This window comes from Mobula hypostoma, chromosome 9 (assembly GCF_963921235.1).
Source record: "Mobula hypostoma chromosome 9, sMobHyp1.1, whole genome shotgun sequence".
NCBI lineage: Eukaryota > Metazoa > Chordata > Chondrichthyes > Myliobatiformes > Myliobatidae > Mobula > Mobula hypostoma.
Window position 1 is genome coordinate 31436201 of NC_086105.1, and position 21774 is coordinate 31457974.

General features: G+C 40.7%; 1 protein-coding gene across 5 annotated transcripts in view; it reads right to left on the reverse strand.

Moving 5' to 3' along the window:
* itfg2 (integrin alpha FG-GAP repeat containing 2) overlaps positions 1 to 21774 on the reverse strand; it is an 84644-nt gene that overhangs the window by 20321 nt on the left and 42549 nt on the right. For all 5 annotated transcript variants that reach the window (XM_063059657.1, XM_063059656.1, XM_063059655.1 and 2 more), the window contains 2 exons: positions 7564 to 7655; positions 4184 to 4301 (listed from right to left, as the gene is read on the reverse strand). In XM_063059657.1, coding sequence (XP_062915727.1) covers positions 4184 to 4301; positions 7564 to 7655 — 210 coding nt within the window. The remainder of the gene's footprint in view (positions 1 to 4183; positions 4302 to 7563; positions 7656 to 21774) is intronic.

Genomic DNA, 21774 nt, shown 5'->3' on the forward strand with positions numbered 1-21774 from the left:
CGTTCTGTTCCAGAAACCTTAACCTAGAACAAATTTTGTTTAATGATGAGTTTTATTAAGTAACCCCTGGAGAAAGAAATTAATGTAACACACAACAAATGAATTGTCAGAGGCACTGTGTTTCAGATAAGATGCCATCTCACTGTAGCCATTTCTATCAGACAGATTCACTTGGACATATACAAAGGCCTATGACACTTTTTACTGTTATAATTAAAGCTGTTGAAATATTTAACTATGGGTTAACTACATATCCTGTTGAGTAGTTCCAGCATTTTCTATCTGTACGTGCAGAAAATCCTTGAAACAACTGGCCTACATTTTGAGGTAAAGTCAAAGTCAAAGGAAATGGATTATCAAAGTACATATATGTCACCATATACTACCTTGAAATTCATTTCCTTGCAGGCATTTACAGGAAAATAAAGAAATACAATTGAATTTATGAAAAACTATACATAAAGACTGACAAGCAACCAAAGTGCCATAAAAGACAAATAGTGTATTTACATAGAAATAAATAATATTGAGAACATGAGTTGTAGAGCCCTTGGAAGTGAATCTGTAGGTTGTGGAATCAGTTCAGATTTAGTGAATGAAGTTATTCATGTTGATGCAGGATGGTTGAAGGGTAATAACTGTAATAATAATAATGAAGATAGCAATGAAGATGACACAGCATGCCTTTATTGCTCCTTGAAGTTGGCTTAATTCTTTGGAATTTCTGCAAGTGTGTGATAATGATAGAATTTTGAAATTGCTGTCTATGATCCCAGAGCTTCTGCACCAGATCTGAGGAGCTATAAAGCGTGTTTTCCACAGTGGGACATTCAGTGGAGCAAATCAGATTTTAAACTGTTTGTTCATTTGAAAATTGTTAACAGTCAAAGATTCTTAAAAATCAATCTTTGCAATGGCTTATTTAAATTCCTTTAATGTTTTTATTGGAAGCTTTTACAGTCAAAACAGTTCAGGTATATTTGGAAAATAATCAGCCAAAATAATGATTTTTTTTGTTTTTGTGGGTAAGGCTTATCTTAATCACTCCACACGATGGCACCCTCAAGCGTGTGTGGTACAACCTAAGTGAATGAAACACCGCATAAACACCCTCCAGTAGTTTGTCTAAACTCTCACAGAAGACACAGGTGAAGGCTAGTAAACAGATTTTAATTAAGGTCAGTGACAAATGCTGTCAGCTCATCATGATCACGAAATCCAGGTCATTGCCTTGATCACAAAAGAAATTAATTTGAAGACTGCTGATTTTACTTTTAATGTCAATGCTAGGATAGCAGAAATATTTCATTATATACCAAATTATTTACTTCATATTAATCAGAACTTATGTTAAATCAGAAGTTATGGTGGATTTCCTGATAAACCACCAATTAAAGAAGTCAATTAGATGAAGCTAATGAGAAATTTATAGGCCTACTAGTTACTTCTATATTACAGGAGGGATATGCTTTCATTTTGAGGAAGCAAATTCATTGCAAGATATGAGAATTATACTACACTCAGATTCATAAACCTAAAACTGCCTGTATGCACACTGAAATTAGGCACACATTAAGGAATGGTGGTGCTGTAATCTGATATTACTACAGTTGGATAATCTATATTCAATATCACAAAATAATTACAAACTATTTTAAATAGAAAATTATTTCAAAAAGCAGCATAATTTTCATGCCTGTCTTCAGAAGAATGCCAAAAAAAACCCAGCTTCCAAATACTTCATCATTTAGCTTTGTCAAATAATGTAACATTGGGCTGGATTATACTGACTAGTTACTAGAATTATTGTCTGTGGTTCAACCATGTGCACACTTACCTAGGTCACATGTAAAAGTGCTGTCCCCCTGACTCTGTGCCCTGAAATCCAGTGGTCCTTAGGCTCGAAACAGGGCAATGCAGTGGCCCTTGTTCAAAGTGTTCTTGGAATGTTGGAAAAGCTAGAGGCTGCACTTTGCCAATTGTGAAATTCTAAGTTATTTTAATAGCTTTTACTATGACTCCAACAGGCATGAAAACGTCTTAAAATTTAAGAAAATATTTCATAAAATTACTATTATTTTAAATGAAAAAATAAAATTAAACCAATTAAATTATTTCTAATTAAAATGCTGTATCAAAAGTAATTTAGAAAAATAACTTATGTTCTCCTCTGCTCCTAAATTTTTGCATTACAGCTGATTTTATAATCAACCATGTTGAACCTGGCACAGGAACCAACCAGCATTTCCCTGATGCATTAAAAAAATAAGAGATTCAATCTTTCCATTATGTCAGCCAAACCTTCAAGTTCTGATCAAAACTAACAGTAAAGGTCAGCAGAATCTGGCGTATCTAGCGTTACAATAATTGTAAATACAACTTTTGTTTGTGTAACATCTTTTGTGTAGAAATATCTACTAAATGTCTAGAAAAGCAAGCTCTTGACATTTTTGAAGAATTGAACATTCTTAATGGATTGGGAAAATTAAGCACACGTCAGCTGAACATAACAAAAATAGTACAGGAATAATGCATGTCAAAAATGAGAATTATTCTCACCGAATAGAAGTTAGGAAGGAGGATATTGCAGAATGCCTACCTGGAGGAACATGTTTAAAATAAGGTTAAAAAAAAAAGAGAAACCAGAAAACTAAAAGCAGAATTATGTTCTTCAGCCCTAAAAACCCGCTCCATCAATATGATTAAAGCTGATCCTCAATCTCAGTACCATATCCTGCTCTCCACCCATACTCCTTGATGATTTGGGACTAGAAGTCAATGCAGCTCCTCCTTAAAAAACGATATGCTAAGGCGAATGATAAAAAGATAATGGATTTGTCCAGGATGTTAGCTAGATCATAGATGGGAAATACATTTATCATTATGGCATGGATAACTTGCAAGGCAGTAAAGGTCAGCAGGGTTTTGGCCCACCTAGCATTTTAATCATTGCAAAAACAGCTCCTGCTTGTATGACATCTTTGACGTGGAAATATCAATATGAACAAACAAACTCTTAAGAGTTAAGGGCTCAAATATGGAATGGAAGTGGGTTGCAGAGAAAGAAAAGCATACTTGGAAAGTACAGGAATCCTGGAAATCTTGGAAGTGGGAATTCTCTAAGAGCACCAATGTTACTTTTGACTTCAAAATCTTGGCTCATCTGAAAACATGAACAAGACAGGCAAATTCATGATTTCAGGGTGTAGTGAAAGCGAAGAAGGCCATCAAAGCTCGCAGAAGGATCTGGACCAGCTGGAAAAATGGGTTGAAAAAAGGCATATGGAATTTTAATGCGGACAAGCATGAAGTGTTACACTTTGGGGGGCTGAAAATCTAAATCTTCTCAGTGAAATAACTGTTTTAAAATATACTAGATTAATGATACTGTAAAACAACTACTTCAGCAGAATTAGGCTTTGTACTTTGGCCCAGATAGCAACCCATTCACCTGGATTCACCCATTACCTGCCAACTCTTCCCCCTACCCTTCCCCCTCACCTCTCTATACTAACCATGTCCCCTCTATTCTTTCAGTCCAGATCAAGGGTCTCAACCTGAAAAATCAACTGTCCCTGCACTGATGCTGTCTGATCTACTGGCACTCACATATTACCTCCATCATTCCCAACAGTGCAGCTGAAGGATCTCGGCCTGAAACGCCGACCGTACTCTTTTCCATAGATGCTGCCTGACCTGCTGAGTTCCTCCAGCATTTTGTGTGTGTTGCTTGGATTTCCAGCATCTGCAGTTTTTCCCTTGTTTGCAACAACAATGCTGTTTTTTTTAATATATTCGTTCTGTTAAATTTTATATAGATTAATTCAGTTCGTCATCACATCAAACTCATTACTTTGCATTTGCCTGATGAAACTCCTAATACTCTAACAAAAAAAAACTACAGTAGTAAGGTAATACAAGAAATGCTTAGAGAAAGCTGAAGTTGATGATATAAACAAGGGGCAAAGAAACTGCAGATTCTAGAAATCTGATAGAAAAGTAAAGCATTTTCCAACAAAATTGGGACTACACCAACAAAAATCTGTTCTATTCATAATACTAATTAGTTTCCTCAGTGTTTGCAGTAATTTCCTTAAGGAATAAATAGTAAGTTCCAATATTAATGAACTTAAACTTCATCTCAAGCTTTCAAAAAAAGTATTCCAAAAAAATTATCACTTACCAGCACAAAATGCGCTAACATTCTCGTCAAACTGAAAGCGAACAACAGATCTATTCTGGTCAATGATATAGGTTTGGCCATCCCAAGCACAGGCTACCACTTCTTCTCGTCCATCACCCTAAATAAAGTGCAGACAACAATTATACTTCCCTTAAAGCACACTACACACAGACAGCATAGTAGCGTAGTGGTTAGCATAACGCTACTGCAGCGCCAGCAACGCGGGTTCAATTCCCACGACTGTTGTAAGGAGTTTGTACGTTCTCCTCCCACATTCCAAACAAGTGTGGGTTAGTCGGTTAGTCGGTACAATTAGGCAGCACTAGAAGGGCCAGTTACTGTGCTGAATCTGTAAATTAAATTAAAAAGAATTGTGCTTTCTATAACATCAGTCAGGCTGTTCAAAAACTATGGAAATATGGGCTTTGGGGAATTAAATCTGACCTGAATAGTTCAAACATGATGTGTCTGAACAGTTCATTTCAGTATTATTCAACATGGAAGAGCACTAACTCATCAACTGAAGGAGGGCAGTACGTAGTAATCAGCAGGAGGTCTCCCTTTTTATATTTGATCAGACGTCATGAAACATCACAGGTTTTGGAATCCATTACTAAAGATTCCCAGGATTTCTTCCTTTCACCTATATAGTACATAGAACAGAATAGCACTGTTCTCCTCCCTCTATTGGGCTTGCCACAATGAGACAGCATACAAGCCAGGGATTGCTTCGTTGTTTAGCATGTTGTCAGAAAGGTATCATAGTGTGAATATTAGGCCTAGGGATAGCTCTCCAGATTTTGATGCCAGTACCCAAATGTTTGTGAGGAGAAATTTACAAAGATGACTGGGCTAATAGCAATTTTACACCAGTACAGACAGAATCGCAAACAAAAATTTAAGAACCATTTGTGCGACCATTTAATTCATAGATACTTGATAGTTGACATAGACGTAGTGGGCCAAAAGGTCTGTATTTGTTCCATACATCTCTATAACTCTATTTGGTGATGAGGTCAGTACCAGCGATCAGTCTTTATCTGGTTTAACATGATGGTTAGGGATTTGCTTGTGTTTAACACTTAAACATCTTCTGAAGTGGCTTAGCAAGTGGCATTGTACTCTTCAACTTTCCTACTCTTCAATCCTGAATTCATTATAAATAAGGCCAGGCTGAGAATATTTCAAATGCTCATTTTTCAACTTTGCCACCAAGAGTGCTAATGAACAATCTATAGTTTTTCTTAGGATAACTTATCATTGTGACAGACTAATAGTTGCAGCTGTAGCAAAATAAAAACAAAAGCTTTACGGTTTAATTGCTGATTTAATATCAATTATGCATGCAACAGCTGGATAGTGCAATCAAAACAATGGCTCTTTCTAATTTTTTAAGTAATTGTGAACTATAATTCCACCTGAATGTTTTTTTTATTTTGTACTTTGGCAATGCACGGTAATTATGGGAAAGATTGAAGGGAAGAAAGCAAGAGGAAGACAAAGACAAATGATGATGGAGACAGCAGCCAGAGAACTGGAAATGAATACCAATGAATTGATCCACTTGACCCGAAACAGGAGTGTGTGGGCCATGGCAGCCAAAGCTCAAACTGGGCACGCACCTGATGATGATGATGACGATGACGACGACAACTTTGGCACTTAACTAAATTTGCAAATTTTCTCCAAATTCAGCTCGGAGTTTCAGAGTTCAATTGTTTTCATCTACATCGTGTCACTAAAATGAAGTTGGAAAGCTAAACATATCCTTCTATTTATAACTCAGACTCCCCCAAACTCTCTAAATTCTTATTGTTCTCTAAAGATATCTCCATTGTTATTTTCGTTACACACCTATCTCTTCAAATAATCAATCCTTTGGAGATTTATTGGTCTATAACAATGCAGGACTTCCCAGAATCAAATTGGAATGCTACTTTATTAAAGTGTGACATCTATTTACAAAATGGTGTTTCATTACAAGAAATTTTGATAGAGACATTGAGTCATAGAACACTACAGCACAGAAATGGGCACTTGTTCCAGTTCCCTCCTTCAAAAGTGGTCACTCAATAAAAATTTAGATAGACAAAGTTAACTGTTACATGTGTAGCCCCCTGGTAAGCCTCAGGCTCGCTCAACTCACTTTTGTCTGGGGGAAGCAGCCTTCGGCCTCGCCAAACTAGGTAATCAAGTTTGTGTGGAGGCTGTGTGATGTACCCCACCCCGCCAAATAGCAGACAATACACCATATGTGATTAAATGATTACACTTTATAGATATTACTGGAACTATGTAATTAATAGAGATAAAATATAAAAGAAAAATAAAAGGCGCCAAACTTATCAAACTTCAACCACTTCGTGCACAACAGTTGGAGCTCAAGTAACGGAGTCGTCTTTCCACCATTCAATCCTTTCCGACCCCCTCGACCTGCCGCCTGGGACCAACCACGGTGGTCGACCAGACGCTCCACATGAGTCTGTCTTCGTCTCCTCTCCTCACCGAAGACCCTGGGCCTCAGACTCCCACTTGGGGTCTGTCCCGTCGGCCAGCTTACAGCATCGCGTCCACTCTCTCTACCCCAAAGCCCAAGCAACACAATTGCTTACAGACACACAAGAAAGAATAACATCTATCCCAATTGGTTCGTTCTCCCTCTTATCAATAATATAACCCAAACAAGCAGAGACAGAGAGAACTCCTTACATTGCAGTTATTTCAGAAAAGCCATTTTAATTATAACATAACAAGGAAGCCATTTTGATTAGCCTATGCAGTAACATAAAAGAAGAAACCCCTTATACATGAAATAAAAATTACAATACAAATAACTTGTACTTAAAACACCACCGTGGAAAAATAATCCTCCTCCTTTAAAGACACTTTACTCAAAAGATTCCTGAGAATATATACAGTTTCCATATTTTGTGAAAAATAAAAATTCAGATAGGTAGGCCCTGACTAGACAAGCATGAGATGTGACAGGAGTGACTATTGTTACTTTCCCTGAGGAAGTTTATTGTAAAGTAAAACTGCATAAGTAATACCACCTGGTTCAGGGGCAGGCTTGAAAGAGTATTTTTTTTTGCCAATGTCAATTTTCTCAGCAGCATATTTCATCCTCATGACAATCATACACTTGTTGTCCACTACCTAGAGGCTTTGGTAGCTACTTAGTGCCAGTAATTTCATGGGTCTCAGCCTTTACAGTTTATGAAGGTGTTCTGATTCTCAAGGGAAAACTCAATTTATATTAGGATCAGAAAATCTGAATAGAAAATAGCTTAGCATATGGTGATAGTAAAATGATAAAAATAAATGTAGCTAGGAAGTTGGATTATGGAGAAGGTTTTATGAACCACAATGGTAACACTCACCGTCACATCTAACTTTTCCAGGGCAAAAAGCTGGTGATCCACTTGAACAGACCACAGGAGTTTATCTGAGCCATCCATCAGTTTTAGGGTTCCTGTTTAAACAAACAATAAATAGAGTTATTCACTGATCACCATAACTCCAGTTAGCAATGTTTTAAACCTTTAGAAGGAAGTTGGTGTGTTCGTAAACTAATTAGAAAAAAAGGAGAAAAGGAAATATTCTCACAATCTTAAAACTAATTTTAATTGCATTTTTAAATTTCAGCCTTGGAATTGGTTCATTATTGCCACACGTACTGAAGCTGTTCACCGAATCTTGGAAGAAGTGACAATAAATCAATTTATACTCCAATTTTCCACTCTTCTATGAGTTATAGCATCTTGAATTTCAGCACTCTGCATCATTAATGCTACTTGATGGAAGCTGAAAGCTTATTAAAATAACCAATCATCTCTTCTTTTCCTGTATCTACTTCCTTAATTGGATATTGTGCTAACACGAAGATTCAAAAGCTATCATTACAGAATAAAATCCCAATCCATTACAAATTACGTATATCCAAACAATACCACTATTTACTTTGGATTCTTTGGAGCAGAGGCGGCACTGAATATGCAAGTCCACACCAACTCACCAGAAATTAAGTTCCTCCACTATAACTTGAAAGCATTTTGAACATCTTAAAATAAGGAAGTGAACTGTGATTACAGGAGAAACCAAATGCTTATCACCAGTAAAGGGGCTGCAAGCATTGTATATTTTGCCCCTATGTTTTTACAAGCTGTTTCTGAGCCTCAAGAGTAGATGTACGCAACAAGGTCTTGCTTCTGTAGGAAACATGTACAATGCTGTGCATTTGTTCATACTTGTAATGCTGCAACAATATCCCAGGGCATTGTGCCACAGCTGGGTGACACAGTGGCACAGCTGACAGAGCTATCCCCCTTTAGCTCCAACAACCTGGGTTCAATCTCAACCTCCAGTGCCATCTGTGAGCAATTTGCACATTCTCTGTGGCTGCTTAGGTATCCCACATCTCAAAGGAAAGCAAGTTTGTAGAGCAGCACACATTGTAAAACCAAGCAAACGTCTCTCATCTGAAAGAGGTAAAGAGGCACCTTATCTAATTCAAATAGAAAATGTCTGTCCATTTGGGCTCAGACAACATTGCTAGGATCCAGTTGTCACGGTACTGGAAGTCTCACCTGTGTTAGGACACTAGGCTTATTGTTGATAACACTGCTTATCCAGCACCATCAAATGTTAATGCGAAAGATATGTAAAAGGATAGGTTTTTCAATACAATGTACCATGTTTGATTTAAACATTTGCTTTGGAACGTTTATTTTTGAATTACTTTTATTTTCACATTGTGGACAAGCAAAAACTTTGATAGCCACTAGCAAATGAAATACAAGAGCTGGGATGATCTTACTGGCACCACAATAAAATGAGTTGTTTTTGGCCACACCAAAACAAAGGACTCTTAAATTAAGTTTTCTTCTGCTCCATTTCTCCAACTGGTCACAAAGTAGTTGCTGGCAAGGACAATGCCCTCATGATGCTGAGTTTGCATTGGATAAAGCATTGATCTTGTTCCATTTAGCTCTTCCAGACTAAATTAAGCAGCAAAGGCATTGTTTCCACACATTAATAGGGGGCTTCTTTACATTTTTAATGTTGTACTCCTTTACTCATATGCATGCTGCACAGTTTTTTATAGCTTATCCAGTTTAGTCATGAGTCATATCTTGTCAAATGGTTCACTGTGGTGACTCAAACGCAGACAAGTTATTAGACTGATGTACAATGGAAGTATCATATTTGCAGTCAGGATACTGACTCGCAAAATTAACTGTGATGGTCTCTAATCAACTGAACATTAAAGAAAACACAGTCAAGCTCAAATAATTTGCTACTGGATTATTCAGAAATCCTAAACACATGACTCAATTGATGTTTGAAGCATTTCCTTCCAACTCACAAGGTTTCTTTCTACTCACTAGGGCCTTTGTTTATGTGCTTCCTCTGGCTCACAATGGCCCTAGAACTCACACTCCCCTTGCACTCAGAGAGCGCGAAATGCAGTCCACTCTCTGGACTGGTCGCAATAACTAGCTGCTTTATATGACAATCGATGACAAATTGCATATTGCAAGTAGCTTCGGTTGCAGTTTGGAAGTGTCCAAATGTCTTCAAATTCAGGGACAAAGTTACCTTGACAGAAATGGGAAAGTGCTCACCACTCTGGTCTGAGGGTGAGGTTGTGGGCTGAGCCTGTGATACATTTCAGTGAGGACAGTCAACACAGAGATCCCAAATACTTCTTCACTGAGATTTTATTACCTTGGGTAGATTCAGTCTCCTGCCAAGAGCTCTTCTTGTTTTACACAAAGGTAATATGAAGGTAGGTTGGCCAATAAAATAAAAGAGGATACCAAAAGGTTTTGTCAGATATAAAAGAGCAAAAGAGACCAAGAGTGGATACCAGACTGCTGAAAATGATGCTGGAGCAATAATAATATAGGACAAAGAAATCACTAAAGAACTTAATAAGTATTTTGCATCAGTCTTCACAGTGAAAGACACCAGGGGCATGCCAGAAATTCGAGAGTGTTGGGGGCAGAAGTGAGTATAATTGCAATTACTAAAGAGAAGGTGCTTGGGAAGCTGAAATGTCCAGAGCAGATAAGTCACCTGGACCAGATGGACTACATTGCAGGATTCTCAAAGAAGTAGCTGAAGCGATTGTAGAGGCATTAGTGGTGATTTTTCAAGAATTGCTAGATTCTGGAATGGTTCTGGAAGCCTGGAAAATTACAAACATCACTCCACTATTAAGAAGGGAGGGAGGTAAAGACAGGAAATTATAGGCCAGTTAGCCTGACTTCAGCGGTTGGTAAGATGTTGGAGTCCATTATTACGGATGAGGTTTCAGGGTACTTGGAGGCACATGATAAAAAAGGCCAAAGTCAGGGTGGATTCCTTAAGGGGAAATCTTGCCTGACAATTGGTTGGAAGTCTTTGAGAAAATAATAGGCAGGAGAGACAAAGAAGAGTTAGTGGATGTTGTTTACTTGGATTTTCAGAAGGTACCACACATGAGACTCTTAAACAAATTAAGTGCCCATGGTATGACAGGAAAGGTACTAGAATAGATAGATTTGCTGACTGGCTGGAGGCAAAGAGTGGGAATAAAGGGGACCTTTTCTGAAAGGCTGTCAGTGACAGGTAGTGTTCAGCAGGGAACTGGGACCACTTCTTCTCACATTATATGTTAATAACCTGGACGATGGAATTGTGAACAATACAAAGATAGCACATAGAACATAGAACAGTACTGTACAGAAACAAGCCATTCAACCCACAATGTTCTGCCAAGCCAGCTAAAAAGAAATTCAAAAACACCCAAACACTAATCACTCCTACCTATACAATGTCCATATCCCTCCATCTTCCTTGCATTCATGTACCTATCCAAATATCTCTTAAGAGTGTCTACTGCCATACCAGGCAGCGCATTCCAGGCATCCACCACTCTCTGAGTAAAAAACTTAACCCTCACATCCCCCTTGAACCTGCGCCATCTCACCTTCAAATCGTGTCCTCTGGTAGGTGGTGCTGAGGGAGCAGTTAAGTCTGCAGCAGGACTTGGACAGATTAGAAGAATAGGCAAAACAGTGGTAGATGAAATATAGAGTTCAGAAGTGTATGGTCATGAACTTTGGTAGAAGGAATAAAGGCACAGACAATTTTCTAAATGAGAAATTTTAGAAATCAGAGGTGCACAGGGACTTGAAAGTCCTGTAAGATTCTCTAAAGGTTAGCTTTAAGGTTGAGTCAGTGGTAAAGAAGGCAAATGCAATGTTAGCATTCATTTCCAGAGGAGTAGAATATAAAAGCAAAGACGTAATGCTGAGGCTTTATAAGGCATTATTCAGACAGCACAGTATTGTGAGCAGTTTTGGGCTCCTTATCTAAGAAAAGAAAGGATGTGCTGGCACTGGAAAGGGTCCAAAGGATGTTCAAAGAATTATCCCAGGAATGACAGGGTTAACATATGAGGCACATCTGATGCCTCTGGGCATGTACTTCCTGGAGATTAGGAAAATGAGTGGGGTTTCTCACTGAAACCTATTAAATATTGGAAGGCCTAGAGTGAGTGCACGTGGAGAATATGTTTTCTATAGTGGGTAAGTCAAGGACCAGAAGGCACAACCTCAGAATCGAGGGATGTCCATTTAAACAGAGATGAGCAGGAATTTCTTCAGCCAGAGGGCTGTGAATCCATAGATTCAATGCAACAGATAACTTGGAGGGAAAGTCATTGGGTATACTTAAAGCAGAGACTGATATTTCTTGATTAGCAAGGGTGTCAAAGGTTATGGGGAGAGGGCAGGAGAATGGGGTTGCAAGGGATAATAAATCAGCAATGATGGAACGGTCATGCAGATTCGATGGGCCAAATGGCCTAATTCTGCTCCTATGTCTTAGGGTCTTACTTTAGTTCCATTTTTCCAAAACATCTGCATTTAATTTAATCTGAATTAATCGTTAACTGTAAAAATTCTCAAAATTTGTTTGGAATCAATCAATTAGGCACTCAATGTTTGAGTGTCACATATGCAGTTCTGAGGAAGGGACAGCAACACGAAACATTTACTCTTTCCACACATTCTGCTTCTCTGTAAAATGTTCAACATTTTCTGTTTTTATGTCAAGTCTGCTTTCCCGGGATTAAGTTGTTTTATATCATTAAGAACCTATGAAATGGAAACTCATTAGGATTCTTAATGCAGGGCTCAAAACACTGGGTGCATAACAAGAACGGAAATAATTACTTGGAATGCATATACTGGGTATTGTCATTGGAAGGTCGAAATATCACATTCAAGTTGCTTACAGAATCATCAATGTCTCTTTATTCTCATCCTAGTAACTTGAAAGATGTCTAATGCACAATTACTGGACATAATATGAGATTATTCCATTTATAGCATTGCCCATGGCCCATATAATTATAACATGCACAAAAATTCTTTCTTCTATTTAAAAGAGATGTATATCACCAGCCTCTCTGTAATTTCTGTTCCACTGACTTCTGAATAGAAAAAGTGGTAATAGAACAAATTGAGGCACTTAAATTGAGCGATTTAATTGCAGACCACAATAACAATGTTCACAATGAAGAAGATTGCTGTGTGAATCCAGGAAATGTTTTGCAAAATAGGTCACTGAAGTAGAAGGAGAATGTCAAAATAAGCCTACAGCCTGTTGTGTTGTCCAGGAAAGGAGCTTCCTCCTGCTGCTCTAACAGATCTAATTAGCTATACAAGCATTCTCGGATGGCAAAAGAGCATTTTCTAAAAAAAAACTAATATTTAAGAAACTGCACACATTAAAGAAAATGGTTCCAGCATTTCAATCCATTGTACTTGTTCTTAAACGAGAAATAATTATTTGAACTATTCTGCATTTAAATGCTTAAATAAAACTAATTTGGCATAATATTGCACTTTTTAAATTAAAGTTGCTTCTGGAGAATTGAGAAATATAAAAATATCGAATTTAGAGTACTGTTTTCCTAAAAATAGTCTCCCAAAATAAATGGGAGAAAGAGTATTAATTAGTTCACTTGCAATCAAGAGCATCCTGACTCGGGCAGTTAATTTTGAAAGGACAATTATATTTGATAACTCTATTGGAGAACTGAAGGTTTAACTAACAGGTTTAATAAGAGGTAACTACTGGGTATGGTATCGCCGGCTCTGTTTGATGTGTATATTCTAGCCACACTTCCGGTCTACACAACTCTGAAATGTAATTTTCTGTCCCTTCAGGCAGTATGCTCCTGCCCAACACATCAGATGCCCTAAATACCCTGCTAGGTTTGTTTCCATCATGTGAAGCTTGCTGTTGGCTCCAGCATCACAAATAATCCTAATGCTCATATTTCTAACTATTTAATCACAATGGCCTGAATGGGTTTTTATCCAAAGAGTCTAAACAGGGAGCCTAGGGGGTCCTATTGGCTGTTGATTATTCAAATGTAAAGTCTTTCACCTAATTATCTCAGGAAGGCTTAAGTGATTTTCAAAGGAGCATAAGTGATGTTAACAGGTGAGTCTAATGTCATTTGAACATAGCTAATATCCTATTTTCAAATACTCTATTACTACTAAACTACTAAGGTCAAGCGGACAGGCCTACTGTTCGAACTTTCTCATTTCCTGTTAGTTTGTTTATATTTGCCATCCTCCAATTTCACAGAACCATTTAAAAAAGGAATTCCAAAGATCAAAATCAATACATTCACTGTAGATATTCAGATGAAGGGGTTTAATCAACTTTTAATTTCACTTTTTTTTCAGTATCCAGTTTACTCACCAATACTAACCATTATGAAGACAGAGCTGCAATATCACTGCTCCCCTGGTAACTTGTTTTGTAGTTATCTCTTTGCATTTGCACATCTCGTATATTTTCAAAAGCTTTTCCAATCTGATATTATGGCACAAATCTTAACTCGGAATAAGTTTACGCCTCAAAACCTGACTACTTTCAATTTTAATAGAGTAAACAACTGGTAAGTTGATCATCCACTGAGGAAAACAGGGTGATCATCACGAAGCTCTTTGGAAGTTAGTTCACCGTTAACCACTGGGTAGCCAACTTCTACAAAAGTAGGAGCTGAGTAACCACAATTTTAGAGGTAACTGCCTAGCTTGTTCCACTACAACCACAGCACACTAGCATCTAATGTATAATGTAGAAGATTACCCAAGCACATCTTCACAAGTTGCAGAATAAAACCCAATCTGGCTAATTACCACCCTCGAACATCAAAGTGATGAAAATGATGCTCATAGTGCTATCTAGAAGCATTAAAATGTCTGGTTTAAGATTGATTGGGATTATTTAACTCCAAAACCATTAAAATCCTGATCTAAACTGAACCATGGAATTGAATTCCAGAGATCAGGCAGGAATGACTAGTTTACCTTAGTATGCCACCAATGGACATGGCAGGAAAATACGCAATGGTTTGAGTCATATCTTCCACAAAGGAAGGCAGCTGTGGTGTTGGAAGTCAATTACCCTGATCCCAGGGCAGCGCAGTGGTTCATCAGGGCATCAGCCTAAGAGCAGCCATCATCTGCTTCATCAAATGGCTCTGCTTCCAGGTCCAGAAGTAGAATGTTTACTGCCAACTGTCCAACACTCAATTCCGGTCTTAACTCCTTAGAAAGTGGAGTGGAAGTTTAAGTGTACGGATGGGATGTAGGAGGAGGTAAGGGGGGGTGGGGGAGTTGCATTTTAGATTAAAAGGAACCTCAGGAAAGTAGTCAGAGATGAAATTATTGAGGGGTCATACAGTGGGTTATTATGGAGGGCGCTGAGAATCAGGAAGCAGATGATCACTTTGTTACTTTGTATTATAGGCAATAGAAATTAGAGGAACTGTAAGCACACAACACCACAGCTTGAGGCCTAGTCCTCACTACAACTGAGGCCCAAAAGCTCCCCTGCAATCCACCAATAAGTTAGTGAATCTGACTTGCAGCATTCCACATTAACAATGTTCAACAGGGTCTTGTGATCACAAGAAAAGCGACTAAGACGGTCACTCATTGTTAGACTGCATACCAACTCCTCCAAGGCCTCTCTGACACAGGCAGTGGCACAATCTGCACCAGCTCCTTCAGTTTTTTTTTTTATGAACAAGCAACTCACTAATGGGTTAGACACGTAGTACTTAAAGTTCATAATGTCCAGCAGGGTCTTGCAATCATAAAAACTATGTTTGAAAAGGACAATAACACCTTTGGTTGACCCCGTAGAAGCCACTGCAATTGAATATGCCACCACCTTACCGGAAGTAAGTGTGTTCAGGCAATATATAGAAGTTCCTACTAAGGAGAGGGCAAAGTTCAAACTACTCTTGGCAAAGGTTGATTGGAGTAGGTTGCTCATGGGTAAAGGGCCCTCCAAGAGCGGAAGATTTTTAAAAACAAGATGGCAAGAGCTCAAGATTTACATATTTCTGTCAGAGTGAAAGGCAAGGTTATCAGGAGCAGGGAACCCTGAAAAACAAGAGATATTGAGACTCTGGCAATGAAAGCAGAGGTATGGATCAGATACAGGGAGCCAGGATCAAAGGAACCTCTGAAAATTTATATAGGGGATACAGAAGTACAACTGAGAAGGAAATCAGAAAGGCAAAAAGTGGGTATAAGGTAATTTTACCAGAGAAGATTAAAGAGAATCCAAAGTCATGACTGCAGATGACATCAAAATTGGTAATATATTGGACAGAGAAAATAGTTACGATAGGATATTATCAACTGGAAAAGTGGAGAAAGAGAATCAAGATGATATCGTAGACAGTAAAGAAGGCTAGCAAGAATTAATGTTTCATCAGCTGGGTAATTAGGCCAAGGGAAATAATAAAATTAGTTTAATTCTGATGAATGTAAAGTGTTTTGGAAAGTCAAATCAAGAAAGGACTTTCACAGTGAGCAGTAGGGCCTGGAGAGTGTTGTAGAACAGAGGGGCCTTGGAATTCAGGTATATGATTCCCTAAAAGTGGAGTCACCAATAGATGAGGTGGAGGAGGTTGCGTTTGCCATGTGGGCCTTCATCAGTCAGATCATTGAGTATAAAAGTTGAGAAGTCATGTTGCAGTTGTACAAGATGTTCGTGATGCCACATTTGGTCACCCTGCTGTCGAAAAGGTGCTATTAAACGGGGAATAATGCAGAAAAGCTTTACAAGGATGTTATCAGGAGTCAAGGGACTGAGTTGGAATGAGAAGTTGGACTGAGGAGTGATATTATACACAAACAACAGGAATTCTGCAGATGCTGGAAATTCAAGCAACATACATCAAAGTTGCTGGTGAACGCAGCAGGCCAAGCAGCATCTATAGGAAGAGGCGCAGTCGACGTTTCAGGCCGAGACCCTTCGTCAGGACTAACTGAAGGAAGAGTGAGTAAGGGATTTGAAAGCTGGAGGGAGAGGGGGAGATGCAAAATGATAGGAGAAGACAGGAGGGGGAGGGATAGAGCCAAGAGCTGGACAGGTGATAGGCAAAAGGGGATACGAGAGGATCATGGGACAGGAGGTCCGGGAAGAAAGACAAGGGGGGGAGGTGACCCAGAGGATGGGCAAGAGGTATATTCAGAAGGACAGAGGGAGAAAAAGGAGAGTGAGAGAAAGAATGTGTGCATAAAAATGGGTAACAGATGGGGTACGAGGGGGAGGTGGGGCCTTAGCAGAAGTTAGAGAAGTCGATGTTCATGCCATCAGGTTGGAGGCTACCCAGACGGAATATAAGGTGTTGTTCCTCCAACCTGAGTGTGGCTTCATCTTTACAGTAGAGGAGGCCGTGGATAGACATGTCAGAATGGGAATGGGATGTGGAATTAAAATGTGTAGCCACTGGGAGATCCTGCTTTCTCTGGCGGACAGAGCGTAGATGTTCAGCAAAGCTGTCTCCCAGTCTGCGTCGGGTCTCACCAATATATAAAAGGCCACATCGGGAGCACCGGACGCAATATATCACCCCAGTCGACTCACAGGTGAAGTGATGCCTCACCTGGAAGGACTGTTTGGGGCCCTGAATGGTGGTAAGGGAGGAAGTGTAAGGGCATGTGTAGCACTTGTTCCGCTTACATGGATAAGTGCCAGGAGGGAGATCAGTGGGGAGGGATGGGGGGGACGAATGGACAAGGGAGTTGTGTAGGGAGTGATCCCTGCAGAATGCAGAGAGAGGGGGGGAGGGAAAGATGTGCTTAGTGGTGGGATCCCGTTGGAGGTGGCGGAAGTTACGGAGAATAATATGTTGGACCCGGAGGCTGGTGGGGTGGTAGGTGAGGACCAGGGGAACCCTATTCCTAGTGGGGTGGTGGGAGGATGGAGTGAGAGCAGATGTACGTGAAATGGGGGAGATGCGTTTAAGAGCAGAGTTGATAGTGGAGGAAGGGAAGCCCCTTTCTTTAAAAAAGGAAGACATCTCCCTCGTCCTAGAATGAAAAGCCTCATCCTGAGAGCAGATGCGGCAGAGACGGAGGAATTGCGAGAAGGGGATGGCGTTTTTGCAAGAGACAGGGTGAGAAGAGGAATAGTCCAGATAGCTGTGAGAGTCAGTAGGCTTATAGTAGACATCAGTGGATAAGCTGTCTCCAGAGACAGAGACAGAAAGATCTAGAAAGGGGAGGGAGGTGTCGGAAATGGACCAGGTAAACTTGAGGGCAGGGTGAAAGTTGGAGGCAAAGTTAATAAAGTCAACGAGTTCTGCATGCGTGCAGGAAGCAGCGCCAATGCAGTCGTCGATGTAGCGAAGGAAAAGTGGGGGACAGATACCAGAATAGGCACGGAACATAGATTGTTCCACAAACCCAACAAAAAGGCAGGCATAGCTAGGACCCATACGGGTGCCCATAGCTACACCTTTAGTTTGGAGGAAGTGAGAGGAGCAAAAGGAGAAATTATTCAGAGTAAGGACTAATTCCGCTAGACGGAGCAGAGTGGTGGTAGAGGGGAACTGATTAGGTCTGGAATCCAAAAAGAAGCGTAGAGCTTTGAGACCTTCCTGATGGGGGATGGAAGTATATAAGGACTGGACATCCATGGTGAAAATAAAGCGGTGGGGGCCAGGGAACTTAAAATCATCGAAAAGTTTAAGAGCGTGAGAAGTGTCACGAACATAGGTCGGAAGGGATTGAACAAGGGGTGATAAAACAGTGTCGAGGTATGCAGAAACGAGTTCGGTGGGGCAGGAGCAAGCTGAGACAATAGGTCGGCCAGGACAGGCAGGTTTGTGGATCTTGGGTAGGAGGTAGAAACGGGAAGTGCGGGGTGTGGGAACTATAAGGTTGGTAGCAGTGGATGGGAGATCCCCTGAGCGGATAAAGTCGGTGATGGTGTAGGAGACAATGGCCTGGTGCTCTTTAGTGGGGTCACGATCGAGGGGTAAATAAGAGGAGGTATCCGCGAGTTGTCGCTGCGCCTCGGCAAGGTAGAGGTCAGTACGCCAGACTACAACAGCACCCCCCTTATCAGCGGGTTTAATAATAAGGTTAGGATTAGTGCGGAGGGAGTGGAGAGCAGAGCGTTCCGAAGGAGTGAGGTTGGAATGGGGACAAGGTGCGGTGAAGTCGAGACGGTTGATGTCCCGTCGGCAGTTAGCAATAAAGAGATCCAGAGCAGGCAGAAGACCAGAACGGGGTGTCCATGAAGAAGAGGAGGGATGAAGACGGGAGAAGGGGTCATCGGTGGGGGTGGAAGAGTCCTTGCCGAAGAAGTAGGCTCGGAGACGGAGACGGCGGAAGAAAAGTTCCGCATCGTGGCGAACACGGAACTCGCTGAGGTGTGGGCGAAGGGGGACAAACGTGAGGCCCTTACTGAGAACAGAGCGTTCTGCCTCCGACAGTTGAAGGTCGGAGGGGATGGTAAAGACCCGGCACGGATGAGAGCTGGGATCAGAGGGGGGGAGGGGGGAGGCTGGTGGTGTCAGTGGAGAGGGGAGGGTTGGGGTGAGAGGAAGATGGAGCCTCTGAGGGCCCAGGAGTTGACGGTGGGATCTGAGGAAGACGGGGCTGCGGAGTGGTGGTGGGGGAAGGGGAGACGGGAGTCACAACAGCAGCACATAAAGACCCGGCCTGGAGTTCAAGGCTGGAATCTTGAGAGCTGGGATCAGAGTGGGGAGGGGGGAGGCTGGGGGTGTCAGTGGAGAGGGGAGGGTTGGGGTGAGAGGAAGATGGAGCCTCTGAGGGCCCAGGAGCTGACGATGGGATCTGAAGGAGATGGGATTGCAGAGTATTGGTGGGGGAAGGGGAGACGGGGGTCACAACAGCAGCACATAAAGACCCGGCCTGGAGTTCAAGGCTGGAGTCGCAGTTGGTGGTTGCGCAATCACTTCGAATGTGTCCATGGTCGTTGCTGGAGCCCAGGTTTTGAATATGTCCTGAGGTGTTGGAGCCGCCGAGATCGATGGCAGGAGCCGCAATTGAAAGTTCACGCCTGTTAGCGTCGGGGCCGGCAGGCTCTGGAGTCCGTAGATGTAGGATCTTGCGATCTTTTCCTAACATGACAAAGTTAAAAAAACGGCGATTGCAGGCGTGAATCCGACGGAGGATGAAATAACGGGTAGGACCATTACAGACGGCGAAGAAAGTGTCCCGAAGGTGTGGAAGGGTCTGGGATAGGGACACCAAGTACCTCCTCATGGCGGAGAGCGTCGCCTTCAGAGCTTGACGGGAGAAGCGGCGAGAGGCAGAGTCAATAAAATGTGAGTACCTGGGATCCTCAGAAGGTCCAAATTGAGAGGCTTGGAAACGAATCCTAAAGCCAACTGGAGTAAGTTGGCGACCGAGGCACGTTCCAAGAAAGGATATATGGCTGTGATAGCGAGTTTGAGTCAAAGTGTGGTCGAAAAGTTGAAGAGCCGAAGAAATTACAGATGGGGAGCAGTGAGAGATGGTTTCACTGAACTCCCGTCGAAGAGAGGATCTAAACGTGATATTATACAGGTGTGTAAAATCATGAAGGTCATACATAATGTGAATGCACTCCGTCTTTTTCCCAGGTTTGAGGAATCAATGTTTAAGGTGAGAAGGGAAAGACTTAACAGAAGCTTGAGGAGCAACTTTTTTTTTTAAAAACAAGAGTATGGTACATATATGGAATGAACTGTCAGAGGAAGTGGTGAAGGCAGGTACAATGACAACGTTTAAAGACAACTAGACAGTTATATGGAAAAGGAAAGGTTTAGAAGGATATGAGCCAAATACAGGTAAATGGGACTAATTTGGGCATCTTGGTCAGCATGGACTAGTTGGGCAGAAGGGCCTGTCTCCATTGTATCACTCCATGACTGTAAATAACCCATGCTTCTGTGCAGTCACACACAGACATCACTCAGACTTGGACAGATGACCAGCACATTACAATAGTGCCACTAAATTGTCAACAAGACAAGTTAATCATGTACTCATTATTTTAAGTGGCATTATTACTGCTGAGTCATTCATCATTAACACACTGGGATCACTTTTAAAAACAATTCAATTGGACCAACCAAATAAATGAGCAAATCAATGAGTATATATCCTGCAGAGAGTGATTCATTTCCTGACAATCAAATTTTTTCCACATTAACTGAGAAGTATCTAAAAAGTGCAATGGAATTCTTCCCACTTGTCAGGATAAGTACAGTTCGGATAGTATTCAAGCAGTTTCAATACCATCAACGACAAAGCAGCCTCTCGACTAGCATTACTTGTTCCACATTTAGTCCCTCAACAAAACAGGCAGTGGCAGCCATGTGTGCATCTTCAAAATGCATTGCACTTACTCACTTATGTTATCCTAACCGTGCTATCTGTAACTGTGACCCATACTGCTAAGTAGAACAAGGCCAGATGTCACATAGAAACATTTCCAACAGCACAAGCTCCTGCAAGTTATATCATGACTTGAAAATACACTTCGTTTCTTCATTGTCACAGAACTGAATCATAGAACTATATACGATATGGACACAACAGCATTACGTGAGTAGCTTCACCAGAAGGACTGTAGAGGTCCAAGAAAATCATTCACTACCAGCTCCTCAGCAGGTAATAATTGCTGACATTGTTAGCAACACCTAGTTAAATTTTAAAAACTTAATAAATGATTTTGACCATGACCACATCCACAACCATTCTACGATTCGCCCCATGCCTTGCATCAATGTCTAACCACTGCTCATCAGAATCCTTCTGAACTTACAATATTCTTTTTCATGAAAACTCACTTTCAGCCAAATATAGAACACATCAGTTATTCTCTCCAAGTATTTAAAGTACTATGCAAATGTCTTAGGGGTGGGTGTGTGTGTGTGTGTCTGTGTGTCTGTGTGTCTGTGTGTGTGTGTGTGTGTATTTATGTATATATACATAAGCACAAACACACATATTTTATTAATATATATGCACGGTATTGCATATTGGTTAAAATAGGAATGTGAAAAGGGAATCGCCCTTTTCTCAGGGGAGGTACAGAAGCCTTAAGGCACACACTCAGCGATTCAGGAACAGCTTCTTCCCCTCCGCCAACTGATTACTAAATGGACATTGAACCCATGAATACTACCTCATTTTTAAAATATGTATTATTTCTATTTTTGCACAATTTTTAATCTATTCAATACACATATACTGTAA